We start from the raw sequence: 24,926 nt of genomic DNA, 5'->3' as shown, positions 1-24,926 counted from the left end.
ATCTAAAGCTTAGTAAAGATGTTTTTACACTTCAGTTCAGTTTCAGTTATTGTACTCATTAAACTAATGAGATATGAGTGGTACATTCAGAGGTGCTGGTACACAGCTTTTCCCTTGACAGAGCCAAACTAGCTTTTTACCTTTTCCAGCCTAAGCTAAGCTAACAAGCTGCAGCTTCATTTTTATGTCAGACATTAGAGTGATCTTAATGTTGCAAAGAAAGTAAATAAGCATATTTCACAAAACATAAAAATACTCCTTTTAAGATCTCACCATCAATGTACAGCATGAGACTTCTGTATGTTTAGTCTGTTACGTAATTCTGGTATTATCAGCAAAATACACTTAAAGTATTAAAAGCAGAAGTACTCATGATGCAGAATGGCTCCTTTCAAAGTGTAATGTTATGATGGATTATTATATTATTCTGTTTTATCACTAACAAATACATGTAAGAGCATTGTAATGTTGTAGTGCATCAATGTGGAGCCAATTTTAGATAGGCTACTTTGTATAACTGAGTCTCAGTATATCAGATGTTTTTTATTTAAAAATGACTTGTTGCTAATGTCATATACATTTATTGGTACATTACTTCCCTCTGAAATGTAGAAGTAAGTACCTGAGTAAATGTGCTTAGTTACTTTCCATCACTGCATATCTGATGCATAACCACATGTTTTGTTTGCTTTGTTTGTTTGTTCCCTCTTGTCTCTAGTGTCCTGCACAACTTTGAGTGTATGATACAAAATCAAATATGTAATACATTAATTGAGATTTAAAGTTCACTATTGACCTTGAAACAGAGATCACCCAAAAGGTAAGACTGATTTACAAACATATATAAATTGAAGTGTATTAGAGTGAAATTAGATGGGTTGAAAACATGACTGACTTTTGCATGACACTGTCCACAAACTATAAGCTCATCAGGCAGGTTGTCCTGATGTGTTATTGTGACTGTGTCAAGTGCTGCAGGACAAAACACTGTGGACCTTTAAGCTCTCTCAGTCAAAGTGCAGTCTGATTCAAACATTGGGGGAATGCCTGTGAGAGCTGACACGATGCCCCTGCTCTCATGACATAAAACTTTAATGAGAACAAAACTATTACACATGGGTTAAACAGCCACTGAGGTCTGCTCCTTTATTGACTTGGCTCTGGGTGACAAGACCACACACACACACACACACACACACACACACACACACACACACTACTGTACCACACACATATCAATACTACCAATGAAAGGTACTACTTACTGTAGTAGTGTAGCAGATTAGGCGTGATAGATATTGATGATTTCCCAACATTTTAAATGTTGATCCATACAGAAGACATGTTCCTTGCTTTGCTACTCACTTGCACTTATAAATGATTTCAGACAAAATAACAACTGAGAATAACAGCGTTTCAAGTCATTAGATGCTCATTTAAAACAATAATTAGCTTTAATATCCAATCATTTATCTCATTCGCCTTGAGGCAAGTGTCAGATGTGCGCACATACATCATTTGCAGAATAACAAAGAAAAGTGCACGTCCAGGTCCATGTTTGTTGGTGGCTCCAGGTTTATTTATTTATTTTATATAGTCGTGTGTGTGTGTGTGTGTGTGTGTGTGTGTGTGTGTGTGTGTGTGTGTGTGTGTGTGTGTGTGTGTGTGTGTGTGTGTGTGTGTGTGTGTGTGTGTGTGTGTGTGTGTGAAAAATCGAAGGCATAGCTTTTGTGCCAGCCCCGGGCCGTGCAGGTCCCCGCGGACTGGCTCAGTTTATTGTGCTCAAAAAAAGGCAATTACAATGTTAATGTGTCGCAGCAGGAGAGTGGACCCGGGGAGCAGGACGTCAAAAGGTTGATGGAGAGAGCGCAGTCATCGTGGGTTAACAGCAAAACGGCGTCTGGGGAGCGTTTTATATCAAACACACACGCACATAGGAATGAACTCACCTATAGATACAGTTTAGAGGATTTTGAGGTATAAAACTGGCTTATAATGTTACTAATTCATGGATAGATGATAGATATTTGTCACTTTTGTCCTAAGACAGAGGCCATCATGCAGTACTAATACAAACCCCTCTCTCAGGAAGTCTCTCGGGAGCCCATAATAAGCCATTAAACAGGCGCATTAGGAGTAATGAAAAGGCTCTTAGTGGTTTACCACTGCGGGCCACCTGGATTCTTCTGTGTGTGTGTGTGTGTGTGTGTGTGTGTGTGTGTGTGTGTGTGTGTGTGTGTGTGTGTGTGTGTGTGTGTGTGTGTGTGAGTGTGTGTGTGTGTGTGTGTGTGTGTGTATGTGTGTGTGTGTGTGTGTGTGTGTGTGTGTGTGTGTGTGTGTGTGTGTGTGTGTGTGTGTGTGTGTGTGTGTGTGTGTGTGTGTGTGTGTGTGTGTGTGTGTGTGTGTGTGTGGAAGTGGGCGGCGGCTGTGATGTTGCTGATGTTCTCGGAGTCGGACTGCAGCTCCGCAGTAAGAGGAAGAAGACACTGGAGATGAATTTGATAATGTTTGTATGTACAACAGGCTGTTTTCAGTTATAATTTCCGAGCACGATGGTCTTTGTTCCACTCTAAGTCTAAAATTGGACAATAACAGTCGCTAAAATGCAGCCTGTCTATTGTGGTCTTAGTCAGTGTTTATAGGACTTTTAAATGAGTAAATGAAAGGTAGGCCTATGTCACTTATTTACAATCTTACACGGGATACGCTTGTTGTGTTCCAGTCATCGTGACATACAGTAAAATTGCAGCATTAATGTAGCCCCGTTTTGATAAAGACTTCCATCCAGAAATATTTCTGGACGCACTAAAGCTTCACTTTTGGTAACAACCTTTTATTGTTGGTGTTAAACTCATCATTGAAAGTTTCATTGGACATGTGTGTGATGCTGTTCTCTCTCGCAAAACAGATCTTGATCTCAGTGAGATTACCCGATTAAATAAAGGTTATATTGGATATGATTTTTCGCTTTTAAATGGATTTAAATGGGAAGCCACTCTTAAGTCTGATTCACTGTGTATATCTGTAATTTTACGGTATTGCAGCGCAGTTTTGATTCCACGTTGAAGCAGTTTCTCCTCAAGAACAGCAGAAACATCAATTGAGGTGATAATCCTTTATCTACAGACAGTAAATAATGACACATCTGAGAGCATGACGAGGTCAGTCGGAAAAAAAGTTTCAGAATTACAGACAGAAGCTCCGCATTCACATTAAACTCACTCTAGTTTATTCAGTCGTGTGCTATGCCTCAACATTTCTAAGCCTAAGTCAGTCACCATCGTCTCTCCTGAACTTTTTTCTAAAATGTCTCATCTAATTGTATCACAAACACCAAGTAAGTGGACTTTGTGTGTTGATTATTTTCTTGTTTTCCAAGGTCACGAATGAACCTCATTACGCAGTAGAAATGTTGTTTAGGGTGGATTTCCTCTTTAAAGCTGCTGAATAGAAACAAACGCTGTCCGTGGTGCTGAAACCTGCGCAGCCTCTGAAATGTTTCTCTTTCTCTCTCTCTGTCTCTCTCTGTCTCTCTCTGTCTCTCTCTCTCTCTCTCTCTCTCTCTCTCTCTCTCTCTCTCTCTCTCTCTCTCTCTCTCTCTCTCTCAGCTTTCAAAAACGATTCGCACAAAACTGTTCAGCGCAGACACCACATAATCCAGTCGATAACACACACAGGGCTACCTGTGATTGTGATGCAAATGTTAATGGACTCTGAGGTCCTCTGATTAGCCTGATGTGGGCTAATTCCCCTCCTCTACAGTCCCCAGAGAGCCCAGAGTGCCTTTTCACTGTCCCTTATTAATTGCGGTGTGTTGGGAGGTATTTTTCTGCCTCGCTGGGCTGGCAGACGGAGGCAGCAGCTAGGCAATCATGGGTTAAAAGACAGGTGATGTCGCACAGGATGGATGCTTCGGTTTCCATAATTGTGTTATATGTTCTTTACTAAAAATCCTTTTGAAACATCGCAGCATTCGCACCCCTTTCCCTCCCTCAAATGCTCTTATGTTGGCGCAATGGGTCGTGCGTAAAATGAGTCATGTAACACACACACCCACACATCCACATCCACACACACACACACACACAGTCATTACCCTGTCTCACTGAAACCATTTAATGGATGAGGTAATGATAACCTACATTGAAAGTCATTGTAGACCTACATGATTGCAGTTAGCGCCATGGAAACATAAAATCAGAATTACCCTGTTTAGGTGTAGTGAAATATAGCCTGGATATAATACACATATTGCAACATAAAAAGCAACAGCAACATCAGTATGTGTGGATCAGATATATTTTAATTTGTATGTGTATTGGCCTATTTATTTGGTTGACTGGTGGTAGTTCAAATTTTAGATGGTATGTGTTATCAAAATGCTCTTTCCAGGAGGAATCATCCGCCATAATGACGAAAATTTGGCTTTTATTTGAGTTATTCGAGGAAAATATGGGGGGTTGGGTTGGTATCGGTGGAGGGAGGGGTTACATGAAGGCGGACAACCTCGTGCCAGCTCACCCATGTGTGTAATGTGAAAAGGAGAGCCGGGGGTGAAATACTGAGGGGGGGGGGGGGGGGGGGGTGTGCGTGGGGGGGGGGGTACACTGGAGGAAATGAATTTGAGGGACATAGTGAGATCACAATGCCATTTTTGGCTTTGACTTTCTATCACCAAGAAAGAAAAGGAAAAAAAAGTCTCAGCGGTGGATATCGAACATGCGAATCACAAACACAAAGCAGTGCGAACTCGGTAAACACAGATAAAGAGCTTTGATTGGTCATATCGACAGAGACGAGCATCCTCCTGGGACGTGGCACCTTGAACCCTCATGATGGGTGATAAACTGGAAAATCACTTTCCTCCTCTTTGCAGACGGATGCAGCTCAGAGATCAGAGATACACCGCGCACGTGGATGAAGTAACTGTGATCAAACAAATCATTTAGGCCTGGGAAGAATCTGAAAATACACTTTAATATCGTATGTGTGTGTGTGTGTGTGTGTGTGTGTGTGTGTGTGTGTGTGTGTGTGTGTGTGTGTGTGTGTGTGTGTGTGTGTGTGTGTGTGTGTGTGTGTGTGTGTGAAGTGTCTGAAACCTCCAAACCTGATGAATCCATCACTATGGCACACTTTTTCCAGTATAATATTGGGCAAAAGTAGCGCGTGACATGGTGTAACAGAGGCCTCAAAACGAGCACTTTAAGAGATTGCGTTGTCCTCGTGAACGAGGATGTGTACACGCGCAAGTCTGGGACTCATCCTATTATGATAAACCTAAATAGTATAGTAAACTTCACCGTAATACATTTACACTGATGACAAACAAATGATTTCCTATAAAAACAATTATTGCTGTTATTATCTGAACAGCAGGTCGTGAGAAGGTCCGGGTCGTTGTAACCTGCTGGCTGGTGGTGTCACGGCTGCTCTTTTCATCTTGCAGCACACTCCATCAGACAGCGCAGATCAGAGGAGGGCTGCAGCCCGCTGATAACAGCCTCTGTCATTAACCCTTTCATTCAGGGCTGAAGGAAAGCAGCCATTTTCGTTCCCTACAACTGAAAATTACAACAAAAAACACGCGCGCGGCAGGAGCGAGACAGGGCGTTTTTTTTTTTCTATTTTATGGCTCAAACCCTGTCGTTTAAATAAGGCTTGAGGTTCAACAGAGATGCACAGGCCCGATACAACTCGGCCTGCACTCCCCCAGCTGTAAGAGAAACCATCGTGATGCAGCTTTGTTTCATTAAGATTATTAAATTCATTAACAAAAACATTGAAGTAAACAATTGTTCTTTTATCGCATTTTTACCTGTCTGCATTGAATGAATAATAGCTCTAAAGAGGCTTATTATTATACTTCTTAACAGGATTTTTGTAATAATTATAAGATTTTTTATCAACATTACAGGCAGGCATATATGTGGTGTTTTATCCTCCCTTAAATATCTGACACACAGAGCAAAAAACAACAGACTTTTGTTCCTTGTTTTGTGATGGTCACCAGTTTACTCTTCTGCGTCACTGCTCTTATCAGGTTACAGTCCTTTCAAAGAAACCAGGTTCAGAGCTTTTAATAGGTCATAGTATCATTTTAATCTCAAGTACAAAGCAAATAGCCTGGATGTATATTATACAACATGCAACAGACCGGGTTACAGTATACTCACTGTCTGTTAGTACAGGCTGTTTCAGTGCGCAGAACAAGGCCGCTGCTTTGATGAGTTGTGATACTGCAGCCTGAGGAAACACTGAACATGGTGGACACAAAGCACTAGTGACAAGGTAATGTCAACAAACTGTTTACAGCGCGTTGGGCATCGTTTGCTAAATCACTTGGCTACATTTGTGACTTTTTAGAATGTGTAAACAAGACAAATAAATGGTGACAGTGAACTTAGAAAACGGTTTAACCATCGTTAGCTACTTAGATATATGAGGTTATTCTTCAGTCATGCTCGATTTTTAAAGGATGTTTATGAAGCAGGAAATTCCGCTTACAATATTGCACAAATTGGAAAAAAAATCTTCAGTACCCTCGACTTCCAAATAATAAAATCAAATGCAAAATAAATGTTAGCACATATTCTCTGTCAACAGTTATTTTCAACCAGGCATTCCCAGATTTTTAACTAACAAATCTAGTATCATATACTAATTGTTTTTCTCAAAGGAAACACCGTCGTGGCTCATACTGTTACATCATCACAGACACCGAATGAGTGTATGAGTGATTAATGAATGGATGGATGAGCTCCTGAATGAAGACTTCCGCATGAAAAAAGAGCCGGTGCAATACAAGTAGTTCTTCACGTTTCGATTTATGAAAAAATAAAACAGAGACAACTTTAAAAAGCTAAGATATGTGCAGTCTCACCATTACTTAGCAAAAGAAAAATTCACAAATATACTGTATATATATATATACACAGTATATGTGTGCATATATATTTCATCCTGAACAAGCGCAACGCGGTCTTTAAACCCGATCCATGTACTCCAAGAGCCAACTTGGGTTACTATGTTGATGCTCCGTAATACATAAAAAGAATTAGATTAAATCCTAGTTTTGCATTTTATATAATCTGGTCCAAAGAGTTAAGGTTTTCGTCAATTTCCAGCCTCCTTTTATATGCGTAAAGTTATGCAGGATTTAAGACCCCCGGAATGTCATTGGATGTCAGGGTGAGGTATTATAGATTATGGGTTGGGGAAGGGACGGTGGGGGTACCGCAAGCACCTCCCCTAGAAATGCAGCAAATCTCTCCCGTTTTCTCCTGATGGGGCACTGGGAGGGCTGGAGACGTGCTTGGCATTGGCAGGCTGATGCGGACACGTGTCTCCTCCCTCCCTCCCCCCCGGGCTCCACGGTACCGCATTGGCATCAGTAAAGGCACCTGAAAACCGACAACCAACTCTTGGAAACGCTGCCTGTCACCTTATAACCCAAAAGAAAACGATATTAAAAGCCCTAAAGAAACCTGTGGCTCGCCTTTCTTCGTGCGTAAAGCTTTTGCGCACACCGCCGAACTGCCTCACAGACTGAATAGGTGCGCTAGTCGTCGAGCATCAGAGCGCAGTGCCAAGATGCAGAAACGGAGCAGCGACGTCTGAAGGTGACATGAACCTGGGGATAATCAAGAGCAGCAGGCGTACACTGAACAAGAAGTGGAGATAGCAACTGAAAACCGTTAGTGTCTTGAAACAAAACGTGCGCTTTTCCTCGTGGCTCTATCTAATGCGAGGAACCAAGAGCTGTCATCCAAAGTAGCCTCACATTTTTACTGACTGGAGAGGAAAGACCCTAATTGAGCTGCAGAAAGTTGCGATTTAGGAGAGTAGCGAAAAATGGCGACGTTAATCAGAAGTAAGCTTTCTAATAAACTGTCGAATGCAGCCACCACGGTCTCCAACAAATCCCAGGCGAAGGTGAGCGGGATGTTCGCGAGGATGGGGTTCCAGGCTGCCACCGACGAGGAGGGTCTGGGCTTCGCCGCCTGCGATGACCTGGACTACGACCACCGGCAAGGCATGCAAATGGATATTTTGACAACCGATGAGATGGGAGGAGAGGGGAGCGGAGACGGAGGAGGGCTGGATGGGGACAGCCACTACCAGAGGGACGGCACCGGTCCACCGCACTCAGCCTCAAAAGACGGAGAACCAGCGAACGAGTTGAGCGAAGCAAGACCAAAAATCACCGCTTGGGAGGCAGGCTGGAACGTCACGAACGCAATCCAGGTAAAGACGCGCTTTGTACACGGGCGGTTCCGGCTCTTGGTTTTAATTGGCTGAATAGCCTCCAGAGCATTTGTGAAATTTGAGATAAACACACACCTGCGAGCGCATAAAAAGGTTGATGAAAATGATTCATCTTCAACCACCAGATTCGTCAAGTTGCTGTTTTTTAATGCTGTTAAAAAAAACTTTTAGCTTAAGAATGGAAGACTTATTTAACTCCAACTCATTTGTAATAATAAATATTTCTATTGGAGCAATGAAGAGATTTCAGAACAACTAAGGCTGAAAAAAGGGAGGTAGTTGATGCCCTGTGCATCCCTCCTCCTCTTCCTCCCCTCCTCACACACATTCTTTGTCTGTGATGTCCAGTGTCACAGATGCACGCGCCTGATAACTGCTCACCTAAGACTCCGCATGGCAATGAGTAAATGCATCTATAAAGAAAAACACCTTCATTTGTAGACTTTGAGCATAGAGATATCTAAAGGCTATTTTTTTTTTATTTTCACCATGTTTTGGGTTCTTTTGGGACAATTATGACTATAAGACTATGTGCGGATATGGGTTACGGTATCTGACATGCAGGCCTACTTTTTTATGCAACATATAAAGTGTAATGAGTCACCGTTGTATTTGCAGAAAGAAACAGGTGGTAGAAAATGTGCTGAGATTATTTGATATGAGAGAAAAAAACTGAATGTAAAGTGCGAAGATTTACTCGAGTCCGCGTGTGTGTAGGCTATGCGACAAAAATCCCTAGATGCAATCCTTTTCATGCCTTATCACGGCTGTGGTCAAGGCGGTCACCGTGACGTCAGAGAGTGTCTCCGTGTTGACGTCAGAGGCGGGATGATGCGCTCAAAGCGAAGTGGAAAACCCACAACATGAAAACGGGAGTCAAATCCACTGAAGAGTCAGGCCGACCAAAGCCAAGGCCCACGTTATAAAAAGATGTGCTTCATTAAAATAAATAATGAGTTCAGAAAAGCAGAAATTATTCATATTGAATGCCCCAAACCAGGTTACCCCAATCATAATGTTTTATGCCCTTCTTTTTATGCTCATAGGGGATGTTCGTTCTTGGGTTGCCCTACGCCATTCTGCACGGAGGATACCTCGGACTCTTTCTCATTATTTTCGCCGCCGTGGTGTGCTGTTACACGGGGAAAATCCTAATTGCCTGCCTGTACGAGGAGGACGAAGACGGGCAGCTCGTTCGTGTGAGGGACTCCTATGTGGACATTGCCAACGCCTGCTGCGCGCCCAGATTCCCGTCTTTAGGTGGCCATATCGTGAATGTAGCCCAAATCATAGAGCTAGTGATGACTTGCATCCTGTATGTGGTGGTCAGCGGTAATCTAATGTATAACAGCTTCCCCAGCATGCCAATTTCCCAGAAGTCGTGGGCCATCATCGCCACCGCAGCTCTCCTCCCCTGCGCCTTCCTGAAGAACCTGAAAGCCGTCTCCAAGTTCAGCTTGCTGTGCACAATGGCCCACTTTGTCATCAACATCCTGGTGATAGCTTACTGCCTCTCCAGAGCGAGGGACTGGGCATGGGACAAGGTCAAGTTTTACATCGATGTCAAGAAGTTCCCCATCTCCATTGGGATTATCGTGTTCAGCTACACCTCGCAGATCTTCCTGCCGTCTCTGGAGGGCAACATGCAGAAACCGAGCGAGTTCCACTGCATGATGAACTGGACTCACATCGCTGCCTGCATCCTCAAGGGCCTATTCGCCCTAGTGGCCTACTTGACCTGGGCTGATGCAACCAAGGAGGTCATCACAGACAACCTGCCCCCAACCATAAGAGCTGTCGTCAACCTCTTTCTAGTGTCCAAAGCTTTGCTGTCTTATCCGCTGCCGTTTTTCGCTGCTGTCGAGGTATTAGAGAAATCTTTTTTCCAGGACGGAGGACGCGCGGTCTTTCCAGATTGCTACGGAGGCGATGGACGCCTAAAATCCTGGGGACTCTCTCTCCGATGTCTCCTTGTTGTGTTCACCTTGCTCATGGCGATCTACGTGCCACATTTCGCCCTCCTCATGGGTCTCACTGGCAGTCTGACAGGTGCAGGCCTGTGCTTTCTGCTTCCCAGTCTCTTCCACCTCAGGCTTTTATGGAGAAAGCTGCTATGGCACCAGGTTTTCTTTGATGTCGCCATCTTTGTAATAGGAGGTATATGCAGCGTATCTGGTTTTATCCACTCAATGGAAGGGCTCATAGAGGCTTACAAATATAACATTCACGAGTAGAAACCATTGCTGGAACTAGATGTTAACTGCAAATCCCCATTTAGTGAAAAAAATAAAACACAGGACTTCCCGGAAGCCCCTCTGCTTAATCCATGCGTAAAAGCGCGCACACAACACGCGGACATTTTCGCACTCTCATACAGTCTTGCATCAATTCAGAAAAAAAAATTCGCGCACACGCACACACACACACACAGAGAGAGAGAGAGAGAGAGAGAGAGAGAGAGAGAGAGAGAGAGAGAGAGAGAGAGAGAGAGAGAGAGAGAGAGAGAGAGAGAGAGAGAGAGAGAGAGAGAGAGAGAGAGAGAGAGAGAGAGAGAGAGAGAGAGAGAGAGAGAGAGAGAGAGAGCCGTGGTAGTGAGGGAATCCAATGCATCCACAGCACATTATATGGACAATACATGTTGTATAAATATGCGAACAAACGTACATATACATATTTTCCAGTGGAGTGAACGTTTACAATATTGACCTTAAAATAAAATTGCAAAAAGGGCAGTTTGTCTTTTGTCGCTCTTGTGGTGCTTCCCCACATGAGTCTTCACTTCATATAACGCTAGAGTTTGTGATGGACCGACTTGCGACAGCATAATGTGATTTAAGTTGACTAAACATTTAAAAGTTTAAAAAAAACATTAAGAAATGCCACTTTTATAGGTTATTTGCAAATGATTACAGGCAGTGAATGTGGTATTAAATTAAAAAAAAAAAAAGCCTGCAGAAACACAAGACGGAAAAAGAACACAATGGCAATAACCACTAGAAGAAACACAAGAATGCATAAAGAAATATGTAAAAGAATAGCGAAGTTTCGTTAGATATGAGGAAATTGGACCTTCACCCGAGCAATTTAAAATACTGGAAATGCAAAATATCAAAGTACACAGCAGCTATACAAACTATGCATTGAATGTATGATATTTAAGACACAAAATATAATGAAACTGGGAAGTGGAAATGAAAAATCCTCCTAACTTCGATTCTTCAGCGTGAAGATGTTTAATGCTTTGATATTTTTTCTCCAATTGTTGACATTTATTTTATCAAGCTTTTAAACAATATTCACCTGACCTGAGCTACACGTTCAAAGCCCAAATTTTAGCTAGAAGGGGACCCCAAATTGAAACCCTGCACACTCAATTTACCATAATGCCCCCCCCCCCCCCCATTACATTTGAATACACATGGCCTGTTCTGAAATTAATTTGAAAGAATCGCGTCTCGGAAAAAAAAATCGGTGTCTGAAAATCTAATAGAGAAAAAGAGATCATTAAAGAGGAAAATGTTCATACAAACATTTTTCATTCTGTGCAATCCAATGGGTCCTGTGGAAATGTTATAAAACCGTATGTGTAGTGTGTTATTGTGGTTTCAAAAAGATGGAATGTATATCTCAAAGTCGTTATCATATATCGTGAAATTAATATTAAAGAATAAAGAAATAAGTGAAATTATATTGTAAAAGTGTGTGGTTTAATGTAAAACGAAAAACGTTCAGAACATGTATTTTTTTCTCTATAATAAAAGGCAGAAAATGATTAAGAAAATAGTTGCATTCATATTTTTTTGTTTTGTTAATAGAACTGAGGTTAATTGACACCGTGTAAAGGCTGCGCTGGCCCAGGGGCTGGAAGAAAACCATAGTGTGTGTGTGTGTGTGTGTGTGTGTGTGTGTGTGTGTGTGTGTGTGTGTGTGTGTGTGTGTGTGTGCATGCGTGCGCGCGAGAAGGGGGCTTGGGTCGATACAGGCCTATTCTAAGCCCCTCTACAAATCCTACCATATTGTTTTCTAGATCTTTCTTTATATTTTCAAGTTTTGTCAATTGAAAACATGCATGCTTTCCACCGGGCCCTGCACGCTCAAATTACATCTTGACAGGTGTTCTGCTGCAGGCATGGATCCAGCCTTATAGTGGACCTGTTCATTTCTCTGCGGAAACATCTGGGCAAACCGTTTATTCCCTGAGTGTGCTTATTCCCAGCTGTTGGAACATGAAACTACCTGGTGCATATGAATGCCCGGATGGAGTATTCACCTATAGCAGCTTTAAAGGGCCATTTCCCATGCAACAGCTGAGAAGCACAATCAGATGCATCTCAAACATACATGACTCTGCATGTAGTTCGGCATCTTTAATTAATTTGGACTTTACGCAAAATAAAGCTTACATGGAATAATTCTTCCATATTCCTGATGACACGCATCAGTAATCAGTATTTTCTATCACCCAGTAAGAAAAAGACAATTTATAGTCATCACCGAAAAAACGTACAGCACAGAAAAACAGAGGCCCATACAAGTCCAATCAGGACCTAAATAAAGGAATTCTAACATTACCAGAAAGTAATTAGACGGATGTTCTCATACAATCAACTCCAAGATCGTTTTACAAAATATCATCATGCCTGGAGGGCCACCTAGTGGACAGGAGAGTAAAGATCGCAGGCCTTTTCTTTTAGTACAGCCGCCCTTACAGTGTATGCTGTTCTATACAGCATACATACAAGGGGGAATTCTTCTTAATAACTTTGCACCTTGGACTTTGTGGGTCAGAGTAGTCAGAAAATCATGCTGGCCTGCATACTTCAAATAGGACATCCTGGTATTTTTGGCATACTGCATTTGACATTATTTTTCTGGCATAATAGTAGGGTAATATTTAGATTGTAACATGAAATATGACCTGCAGGTGTACCGTCTAGCCGTTTTAATTGACTTTTGGATGATCTTTTTTGCGTAATTTTACTTGCATAATAGTTGTGATTCATATTGACAGATAGTTGTGTCACTGTTACGCAACAGGTCGGAAAAAAAAGATTCCCTTCAACTTATTTAAAGGGCACTGGCTTGAAGTTGTACTTGTCGATTTGCCAAGAATAATGTCCGTTTCCACACTTATTTGTAATGCAATCTTGATTTAAAGTACTTTAAAATAAATAAAAAAACATGATAAAAAACCACAACGCTAACTTCTTCGCATTTCAACATTTTATTGCAGAAGAAATGAACTCTGTGGAGTAGGTTTATTAACAGTGGATTTAATATCTGTAACAATCTCCCAATCTAACGCTATGGTATGCTGGCTCCCTCTGCTGGCCATTCCATAAAAAGGTTGGTGGAAGTATCTACAGTAGCTCATTGGATATAGTGCCACGTCTTGTTTACCAAGAACTTAAGACGATTAACTGGGAGCTTGAAATGTACAGAAGAAAAACATAAAATAATTTTAACTGACAGACATAGCTAAAATTCCAAAGTTCTTTTATTTCAAGTAATGGCATTTTAGAAAAGCTTAATAAAAATTTCATAATTACACAATAAAACAAATATTTACAGGCGATATAATGCCATTGGTGGGATGAGGAAAGGATGTGGTTATTAAGAAAGGAAAAAAAACATATACAAGTGGCTCAAGATGCCTACAGACAAAAAGATCTGCATGCAGCGATTTCGAAGTCAATATAGTAGTGGCCTACAAGCAGACTGTGATAAACCAGCTGCACACTGGGGTTCATGTTTCACACTCTTCTACAGCCTGTGTTCTGAACTACTTTGCCCTCATCAAATACAGAACTCAGGTGTTGAGTTAAGGGGAACAAGGAGCATCACTGTGCGGACACTTGATTGTTCAGGGTTGTGGGTTTCTTGGTGGCGTTCTCAACCACCCAGGGGTGGGACAGGACTCCCTGGATGGGCAGTCTGTGCATTGGGTTGTGCTTCAGCAAGCTGGAAATCAAGTCTTTGGCTCCAGCACTGATATTGGCCTCTGCAGGGTAAGTGTGCTGCGCCTGGATGACAAAGACAGAAAACCGTTACAAATATTCAACATCAATTATAGACTAAACTGTAGTGCAGGCCCGTAAACTCAAGTGGGGTGTAAAGGGTGACAGTTCTCAAACTACACAGCTCTACAATATAACATGCCAGTTTCTGGGGTGTCTAACTATCTGGGCTTTACCCTCGTTATCTTGCGGAAGGTCTCCTCATGAGTTTTTGTTTCAAAGGGGGGTTTTCCAACCAGGAACTCATAGCAAAGGACGCCCAGACTCCACAGATCCACCTTTTCGTCATGAGTTTTCCCCTCAATCATCTCTGGAGGCAAGTAGTCTAGTGTTCCACACAGTGTTGTTCTCCTGAGCAAGAAAAGAGAAATTGATACAATTAGTTTGAAAGTTCCCAGTGATTTAGAGCAAAAACATCAAAAAGGACAAAAAAAATACTAATAATTCTCAGCAGACACTGAAGGGAATCGCAAGTGCGACAGAAAAAGTGTTTGTGAAAGGACATGTGTGCATACCTGGAGGAGGGTGTGTGAACAGCCCAGCCAAAATCAGCAATCTTCAGCTCCCCGTTGGCCCCGAGTAACAGGTTCTCTGGTTTGATATCCCTGTGGATCACCTTCTTGGAGTGGCAGTAGTTGAGGGCATCTGCCAGCTCTATAATGTACTAGTACAGAGCATGAAGCATGGTGAATACAACATGCCTCACATGTTTCAGGTTTGACATAATCCCCTGACTATTTTGAATGTTCAATAGCGCATTTCAGAATATCCCCAAAGCAATTTCAATCAAAAGCAACTGGACTTGGTTTTTTGTCTAGGAAGATGTTTCCCCTCTCATCCAAGAGGCTTCATCAGTTCATGTACCCATCTGACCAGGCTGGGACTGGTCCAACTATCTGGTGTAACCTCTCACAAGGCCGATAATGTCACTGGTACCCTTTGTGCTCCAAGTGCCATTTGTGAACAGTTGTTCTTTGAGGTTAGATTGTTGAATCTCCTGGGAAGGGATGAAAGGGCAGCACTGTAAATTGGAGTTAAGTGGTGTCTCAGACCTCCTCCTCTGTTTAGCAGGGGTTTCTCTACTTTTGCACAGATGGCTTCTTTTACTTCTCTTTCAAACCATCTGTCCTCCCTGTTCAGGATTTGGACATTGTTGTAATCAAAGGAGTGGGCTTTCTCCTTGAGATGTAAGTGGACAGCGGAGTCCAGGCCTGAGGAGTTAGCTCTCCTGTGTTGGGCCATGCGTTTATGCAGTGGTTGTTTTGTTTCCCCAATGTAGAGATCTTTGCATTCCTTGTTGCATTGGACAGCATAAACGAAATTGCTTTTGTGGGTGTGTGGTGTTCTGTCCTTGGGATGTACTAGTCTCTGTCTGAGTGAGTTACTGGGTTTGAAATAAACAGGGATGAAGTGTTTGTTGAAGCAGTTTCTCTGATAACCGAGCCACATACGGGATGACTGTTGTTTCTCTTGTTTTCTTTCTGTAAGCAGCGGCTGTTTTCACTAAGGTCCAGCTGGGGTAGCCGCAAGTTGTGAGGGCACCTCACAGATGCTTGCGTTCACCCACTTGGGCCTGTGAGCTGGTGGGTACGTTATCAGCTCTGTGTTGCAGTGTTCTGATAACTCCAAGCTTGTGTTCCAGAGGGTGGTGGGAGTGAAACAGTAGATATTGATCTGTGCGAGTGTGTTTTCTGTATACCCCAATGTGGAGGCTCCTGTCATTCTCCATATGGACGTCACAGTCTAAGAAAGACAAACTATTGTCCTTGACTTCTTCTCTGGTGAACTTCTTTTTCTGTTCACAGAGTTTATATGTTTGGTAAAAGTTTGCACCTCTTTGGATTTGATTTTAACCCATGTGTCGTCCACATATCTGAACCAATGGCTCTGTGTTATTCCTTTGACTGAGTTCAAAACCTTGTACTCTACCTCCTCCATGTATAGATTTGCCACAATAGGAGATACTGGTGAACCCATGGCACAGCCGTGTTTCTGTCTGTAAAAAGTGCCATTTAACTGGAAATATGTGGTGTTCAGACACAAATCCGGAAGATGGCAAATGTGGTCTAGTTTGAGATTTGTCCGGTTGTGTAAGGAGTTTACCTGTGTGAGCCACTCTCTTACTGTGGCCAAAGCCTCCATGATTGGAATACAGGGGAACAAGGAAGTCACGTCGTAGGATACCATGGTTTCATCTGGATCCGTTTTTAAGTCTCAGACTTTGTTCAAAGTCTATGAAGGCTCTACCCCCAGGACTCAACCCCCTTAAATGGACTCCCAAAAATCCATAAAGAAGGGGCCCCGCTCAGGCCCATTGCAAGCAGCATAAACTCGGTCACTTATAACATTGCCAAGCACATTGCCAATAGAATCTGTGGTGAACTTGAATACAAGCACCTGAGAATGCAATGCAACGAGGATTGCAAAGATCCCTACATTGAAAATACAAAACAAACCTTTGATGACAACAATGTCCATATCCTGGACAGAGAGGACATATAGTAGAGAAACCATCGCTAAACAGAGGAGGAGGTCTGAGACACCACTTATCTCCAATTTACAATGCTGCCCTTTCATCCCTTCCCAGGAGATTCAACAATCTAACCTCAAAGAACAACTGTTCACAAATAACCTCAAGTCTCTCCAACGACAGTCGTTGGCACACAGTCACATCATCGGCCTTGTGAAAGTTTAAATACCTGGATCTCCACACCAGTTAGTTGGACCAGTCCCAGCCTGGTCAGATGCGTACATGAACTGATGAAGCCTCTTGGATGAGAGGGGAAACATCTTCCTAGTCAAATAACCAAGTCCAGTTGCTTTTGACTGAAATTGCTTTTGGGGATAACAATGACCTGGTCAAATGAGAACTTTCACAGGCGGCATATTTCAGAAGGTTTTTAAATAACAGGCGTCAAAAATACTGAGCACCTTCCACTGACCTTAAGTGATCCAGCTTCTACTGTAAACAGTGTTATAGTTAAAAAGAAAATGTATTGTATTGTGGTTTGCGAGTAGCTTCTTCTAACAGGGCAGACTGGGGACCAAATCTCCATCATCGTGTTTGTGGAGACATTTTCTCACAGATAACAGATCTTTGTCACCAGTAGGACAATTTTTGACTAAATTCTATCAAACTTTCTGGTTAAGCTACAAAAATATAAATGATGATATATCGTTTTAACAGCCTAATGTAGCTTTGCGTTTTCACGAGTCGTCAAAAGGACGTCAACACCGGTGAATTAGCAGTGTGCTCCTCTTGGCCCTAGTTGGACACCCCGATCTCTTGGCTGAACACTGGGAGCTGCTGGTCGTCCAAATTAACATCAATGTTGTCAAAACATCTTAGAACATACTTCAGTCCTTCACAATAAAATGACATGCTTTAACAGCTCCAAAATATACCGTAAAGTCTTAATCTAATTTTTAATGTGAACCGACACTTGAGTCGGTCAGGCTGAGCATCGTCCAAAAGTTCTTACAGGTTTCACTGATCAACGTCACTCTAGTTTACTAGTTTGACATGTAAACGCTCATGTACAAATATGAAATTCCACTTGTAGATTCTCAGGTGTGTAAATAAATTGTACTTCTACTTCGGTGCAGATCACCCCCTAATTCAAGCCATTTACTCTTGTTAAATGACACGGAAGGGCTTGTTTACTAATGGTGCCATCTGAGAACGCGTCGGCTTTTGGAACTACCGGTAATATACATCTTAGGGCGCACTCACACTGTCCATCCGTACCTTGCCCAAACAGGTTTTACAGCTACAGTCTAGTTAGTTTGACCAGTGTGAGTCTAACCGTACCGCGCCTAGCTGCGGCCCGCTTGCCGGCCACGGACCGTTTAAGAGGTGGGCTTTTGTAAAGCACGTTTGCACATGTACGAGCACGCGAACGTGTACGAGGCCTACAGCGGCTCTGACGTCATTTTATGTGTGCCTGTTTGGACAGAGAAAAAAAGGACAGACCATGCAGACATTGCCGGCAAAAGGTTCACGTTGGTGTGATGCAGAGGTTGGCGTGTTTATTGCAGATTTGGTCGGATGAAAATATTCATCAAGCAGGGGCAGCAATAGCTCAGTCCATAGGTGACTTGGCTAGGAACCGGAGGGTCTCCGGTTCGAGTCCCTGTGTGGACCATGAATGGGGCGTGGACTCATGGCTGGAAAGGTGCCAGTTCATCTCACTGCCGAGGTGCTGTTTCTGCTCGGGGCGCTGGTCACTGGCAGCCCCCTCGCTCTAACATCTCTCCATTAATTGCATGTACAGTGGTATGCAAAAGTTTGGGCACCCCTCTAAGATTCCACGATAATTTGTTCTAACTTTATAAGAGAAGATCACAGCAACAAGATTTGATTTCCTAAGATGTAGACATTTCAGTATTTTCCAGACCAAAATTCTTAGAGTAGCATTACATAGTTTTATTATGATAAAATAAAATGTATAAAATGGTATGTGCAAAAGTTTGGGCACCCTTTTAATCGCATTCATTTCAAGACCTGTAGAGATTCATAGCTGACAGGTTGCAGCACAAAATTGCTTGGATTAGCTCATGAGACCTTCAATTACAAAGACAGGTGAAACCAATCATGAATAAGGCTATTTAACAGAGGTAATTTCTGGCTGTGCTTGTCCTAGGTTCTTTCTTAGAGTGTGGCAACATGGGGGCATCTAAACAACTCTCCACGGACCTAAAAACTAAGATAATTCATTATCATGAATTAGGAGAAGGGTACAAGAAATTATCAAGAAGGTTTGGACTGTCTGTCTCCACAGTCAGAAATGTTGTGCAGAAATAGAAGGCCACAGGAACAGTCCTTGTGAAGGAAAGATGTGGTAGGCCAAGAAAAATACAAGAAAGGCACAGGCAGGGATGGTTAGAATGGTCACAGACAAGCCACAGACCGCCTCCAGAGAACTACAAGAACACCTGGCTACTGATGGTGTAGTTGTTCATCGTTCCACAACCCAGCGTACTTTGCACCAGGAAAAGCTCATTGGAAGGGTGATGCGCAAAAAGCCTTTCCTGAGTGTTCGTCACAAGAAGAGTCGCATGGGTTATGCTAAAGCACATCTGGACAAGCCAGAAGCATTTTGGAAAAAAATACTGTGGTCAGATGAGACTAAGATAGAGTTATTTGGTCAGAACAGGAGGAGATATGCGGGGTGAAGAAAACACACTGCATTCCATGAGAAGAACGTATTGCCTACTGTGAAATTTGGCGGAGGGTCCATCATGTTATGGGGCTGTGTGGCTAGCACAGGGACTGGAAACCTTGTTAAAGTTGAGGGCCACATGAATTCCTCTCAGTATCAGCAGATTCTTGACAAGAATGTTCAAGAATCTGTCACAAAGTTGAAGCTACTGTCACAGCTATTTTCAGCAGGACAATGATCCTAAGCACTGTTCAAAATCCACCAAGGAATTCATGCAGAAGCACAAGTACAATCTTCTGGAATGGCCATCCCAGTCCCCAGACCTTAATATCATTGAAAATGTATGAATTTGATATGAAGCAGGCTGTGTACGCACGGAAGCCAAGAAACCTGACTGAACTGGAGGCCTTTTGTAAGGAGGAATGGGCCAAAATACCACCTGCCAGACTTCAGGGACTTGTCTGTGGCTATAGGAGGCGTCTGCAGGCTGTTCTAGCAGCAAAAGGAGGCTCGACTAAATATTAATGGAATTATTTCTTTGGGGTGTCCAAATTTATGCACATGCCTATTTTTGTTTAAATGCACATAGAAACATCTCAGTAGTGACACCATTTTTATTGTTCCAACAGAATATTTTTTGTTTCCATGAGGTATAACATATGTTAAAATGAAGTTGCTGCTTCAAAAGCTCACCAAGTGACAAACGGATGTAATGATTTTCCTAAGGGGTGCCCAAACTTTTGCATACCACTGTATATAGGTCCTGCCTGTGCATGTGTGTATTTCGGGCCTGTGTGTGTGTGTGTAACATGAATAACAATAATAGAGTGAAAAAATCGAATTTCCCCGTTGCGGGACTAATAAAGGAATTCTTCTTCAAAATCTAAGAGGTCTACGGAAAGATTTGTAAAGAAAGCGACATCGCAATGACGTCAATCAATACGTGTTACGGCGTGATGACGTATAGACAGGCAAGAAGCATTTGTGCGAGGCCCAGGCAGTGTGAGTAAAAACGGGCCTGGCCAGCGGGAGGGGGGGACAAGTACCCTAAAGCACGGGGCACGGTACGGATGGACAGTGTGAGTACGCCCTTATACGGATAATTACTTTCACTATTAAAAATTATATATGTGTTTAAGTTGATGAGGTCTATTGCTCATTTGATTCTCAGGAGTTGTCAGGCCTCTTACGCAATCTATATTGCAAGAGCACTGTTGACCAAGTGCATACTAAAGGCGAGTGTGATTTATTTAAAGAAACACAACAAGCCAGAGTGTTTTTTTTACCCTATCCCATAAAGATAAGCTGGTGCAGTCAGTCTAAACTCCAGTGCTGCAGTGATAGAATCGGTAATGCGAGACTACTTGTGTGATAGCAAAGTATACATTTTACAAAAAGGTCTTAAATTGGTACTTACTGTGGCACTAGTGGCCTCAGAAAAACATCCACAACGCTGCAGCTCACTGTACAGTTCACCCTTGGGTGCAAACTCGAGGAGGAGATACACACGAGCTGAATCATGGAAGTAACCGTAGAGTCGCAGGATGTTCGGGTGCCTGCAGGATGGTGAGGCAGAGAAGCATTATGAGAAATGTTGCTGAAATCCGGTAATATATATATTTTTTTAAAAGCAAATGCTAAATGAATAAACGAAGCAAACAATTTAGCGGAATCTGAATCTACACTTAACTATCCCAAAAGGCCAATTTAATTTTGTCCAGTGTGCCCTCTTGATCACCGTTTTTAAAAACACGAGTTAGAAGATATTTAAATGTACGGGTTTATTACTGCCCTGGCTACTGTTTATACTGTGTTTCTGTTGCATTGAAACTGTGAGCAGCAGGTTTGTGTTGCCGGTGATTTGGAAATCAGGTCAGCAGCAACCAAAGTCTCGGAGCCCTTTGATTTTTACTCATTAGGATGACCACTGCCCAGAAGGTTAGCACAGCTACATGCAGGATTCATATTTGGCATATATTTGTATTGCATAATTTGAACAACCCATTACCTGAGGTGGGCCTGGATCTCCACTTCCCTCCTCAGCTGATGCTCCACCCCGGCCTTCTCCAGCTGCTTCTTGAAGAGCACCTTCAGGGCCAAAATGAACTTGCTTTTCCGCTCTCTGGCCTGGTAGACGTTGCCAAATTTACCCTTTCCCAATGGACGGCCAATGTCAAAATTCTCCAGGGTCCAGCGCTTGCCCTCTGGTCTAAAACATGTATAGAGAGACAACAGTTTTTAATCTTACCAAAGGCTATAAGGAAAAAAAGCTATTATTAATCAAATTTTAGCATTAAACATACTTTGATGCAGTGGAGCTTGCAGGATCATTCACGGCAGGTTCACCTAAAAAGAAGGAAAAAAATGCAATTAAGAACACAAGAACACAAACACACAAAATTAGTTTGTCCAATATTTTATCATGCTCACTCTCTGGAAGCTCAGCCTCTGCTGGTTCTGATGGTGTCTCGGCTGGCTCCGCCGTGGGCACTTTTGTCTTTGGTTGGATTTGTTGAGAACCCTGTTTGGGCTGTGTTGCACGAGTTCCTTTATGATCCGCGGGGTGTGAGGACTTGACAGCAACAGAGACATGAGATGCTGATTTCTGGTGGCTCATAGGCCGCGGAATACGCTGTGGTCCATTTGACACACACAGACCGCGCTGATGCGGTTGTGGAGTACCTACAGCCATCTTTGACTGCTGTGACGCCGGAATCCGCTTTGGCCCATCAACTTTTGTCTGCAACTAGAGGAAATCACCAAACATTGAATTTGAAGTTTGAAGGCTTCATCTTTTCTCTATGTGATTTGATGAACTATTTACCCTAATTCTGCAATTGCCTCCCAAGTTATTAACTCAAATCCTGTTGTTCTACTCAACTGGGAGCATGTCTGGGTTTTATACTGCATTTTAAACATGTAAAGTGTGCAGAGACTCTGATGTGCACTTTAAATTTGAAAGCTCAACACATCCACAATCAGTATACAGTAACAAAAGTCAGAAAACTAAGCCCAGAGACAGCAGTTATTTTAGATTTATCAGTTTTATGATCCGGGTAATATTGTGCATTACCATCCCTTCGGTCCTTTGAAGTTTGTCAGTTTGCAGTTTGCATCTGGCAGAATAGTCCATATTCTGAGAAAAGGTAAAGTGTAGGGTTTTTTTTCATAATCAAACAAATCAAACAGTTACAGCAGAAATCTTCAACAGGGGTAAATGCACTTAAAAAACCTTGATAACATGCTTACTGGCTTATAGGCAAGGTAGCCACTAAGGTAGCCATGCACAGATACAATTGAGCTGAATGATTCAGTGTGCCGTCATAATGTATGATTAAAATAAGATGCATAGATATATAAATATGTTAATAATGATCACTGTAATGTCTTAGTATTGTATGCTCCGTAAAAAGCTGTGTGTATAGGCTTTGGGCCACCGTGGTGTTAAGGGTCCTCTTTCAGCTGAGGGGTCCTTGCTGTAAAAAACGTTCAAGACAACTGAGGTAACGCAAAGAGTTAAAAGCAACGACAACAAAGGGTCTTTAAGCTACAAAGACGAAAGTTATATGAATGAGAATGAGCGGACACGCGACAATTTGGGAGAGGACTGAGCACATCCGCCATGTTGGAACCCTATGTTACTAGTTTCCTTTTTTTAAGTTCTTTATTCAAGTTAACACACACACACACACACACACACACATTTGACCCATACGAGCTGACTGACATATTTTGCAACTTGTAATGCTTATTAATGTAAAGTTATTTGTTTTAGCCCAGTAGGTGTCTGTTGTGGACTTTGAAGTGGACAAATCAGGCTAGGCTAGGACCACGAACTGTGTGAGACAGAGCAAGAAGTAAATGTTCTTGTGAGGCTAAAACATTAACGTTGTGAATGCAAGGTGAATGAATTCTGCCTCTGCAAACAGAAACAAAGAAGGCGTTTGACGGGACAATACCAAGATGGCGAATACCATGATATAGGGAGCGGGCGCTGTGTCGTGACATTCTCATATTCAGGTTCATTTTCGTTTATCATCACCTCACCAGCGGTGTAAATTATCTCACACTGATCGCCTTCACTTGGAAAACAAACAATAACTGTAGAGGCTAACACGCGGCTGGTCTTAAAATTAGATTATACGTTATCATTCGCTATCGTGTCGCTAACCGAGAGCGTTAAGTTAAGAGCTACCGTTCATTTTTTTGGTAACCATGGCGTCCAAAACACCCAACGCTTACTGAAACGTATTACTTACCTGAACGTGTTACTGCACGACGACAGAGAGCAGCTGACCGATAATGTATCCGGTAATGAAACTCAGAGCGGCTCTACCTCCTTTTAAGGGTGTGAGAAAGTACAGAACAGATAAATAACTATTCAAAACGAACCATTAAGTCCTGCGAGTTCTGCTGCAAACGTATCCGGTTAACACTTCTCCATCACTGCTTGTGTGATTTCAAACGTCCCTCCGGTTTAAATGCGCCGCCTCCAATTGGCTCTCGGCTCGTTGACCTCTGACGTGTCCGTGACGTCAGAGTGAGTGACTTTTATGTGTTGAAAAAATAAATGGTGGCAGTTAAGACAATTACTTCATCAAAAATCCAAAAGCCATTAAAACTGTAAGATTGTGCGACAGTCTACTGTATGTTGTGCTCCCTATCTAATGTTTTCAACTCATTTATTTCCTTATATCCCCTCGCATCTTTTTTGTTTCTTTGTTTGCTTTTCTATTTTATTTTATTTTTCTATTTTTTTGTGTTTATATATATATATATATATGTATATTTATATATATTATATTTCTGTATATTTTGTTATCCTACTTTGAAATAAATGATGTATTATCGTTTTTTTCTCATATTTGTAATGAATACCAAGTTTAAAGAATATAATAATATAAGTACAAAAAATGGGCAGCAGCAGCACAGCTCTATATTTTGTTAATTACTGTTATTATTTTTTTGCGTTTTGTAAATGTGGTTGAAAGAAAGGCATATTTTGTAAAGTACTGCTATTTATTTAATTTTGTGGCACATGTTCGATCTTTTATTTTTTTCTTCTAAATTTGAACCAGGCCGCTTACTTCATAGGTAGGCAGATAGGAAATTGTAAGAAATCGCTGTCTTCCATAAACAACACTTTTATATACATTTGCCATATATATGACTGAAAGAAAGTTGTGCTCTGTAAATAGATGATATAATAGTAAGGACATTATCAAGTAATTTCAATGACAAAGCAACACGTTTTAAATACAGGAAAGTGACATGGTTTAATCGAAATATATACTGTAGTTATATAATTAATGTGATGAAAAATACTTTTAAGTGGAATTGAACAGACCTAATTACAACATGCCTTATTACCGGTAACTAGAAAGTTGGTACTAACATTTTGTAAGCAATTAAAGAGAAACACAGTCTACTGAAATGGTCACAATGGACAAAATACACATTATAACCTTCTGTCATATACATA

The 24,926-nt window shown here is 41.9% G+C and overlaps 2 protein-coding genes across 2 annotated transcripts; one reads left to right on the top strand and one right to left on the bottom strand.

The window, feature by feature from the left end:
• Nucleotides 1–7,851: 7,851 nt before the first annotated feature.
• slc32a1 (solute carrier family 32 member 1) lies at nt 7,852–10,499 on the top strand (the record flags this gene model as incomplete). Its single annotated transcript, XM_083939854.1, has 2 exons — nt 7,852–8,244; nt 9,312–10,499. 2 exons carry the CDS (start codon nt 7,852–7,854, stop codon nt 10,497–10,499), a joined length of 1,581 nt encoding a protein of 526 aa, XP_083795980.1.
• A 3,476-nt stretch (nt 10,500–13,975) lies between these two features.
• Nucleotides 13,976–23,771, bottom strand: aurka (aurora kinase A). Its single transcript, XM_083939543.1, has 9 exons — nt 23,704–23,771; nt 22,518–22,580; nt 21,875–22,190; nt 21,748–21,790; nt 21,453–21,653; nt 20,862–21,000; nt 14,798–14,946; nt 14,459–14,633; nt 13,976–14,288 (listed from the first exon to the last, which is right to left on the bottom strand). The coding sequence occupies exons 2-9, from the start codon at nt 22,575–22,577 to the stop codon at nt 14,106–14,108; spliced, it is 1,266 nt and encodes a 421-aa protein (XP_083795669.1). The 5' UTR covers nt 22,578–22,580; nt 23,704–23,771; the 3' UTR covers nt 13,976–14,105.
• Between the last annotated feature and the right edge of the window lie 1,155 nt (nt 23,772–24,926).

Source organism: Echiichthys vipera (genome assembly GCF_963691815.1).
Source record: "Echiichthys vipera genome assembly, chromosome: X".
Taxonomy (NCBI): domain Eukaryota; kingdom Metazoa; phylum Chordata; class Actinopteri; order Perciformes; family Trachinidae; genus Echiichthys; species Echiichthys vipera.
Note: the sequence above shows the minus strand (reverse complement) of the source record. Positions and strands in the feature narration are given on the sequence as shown.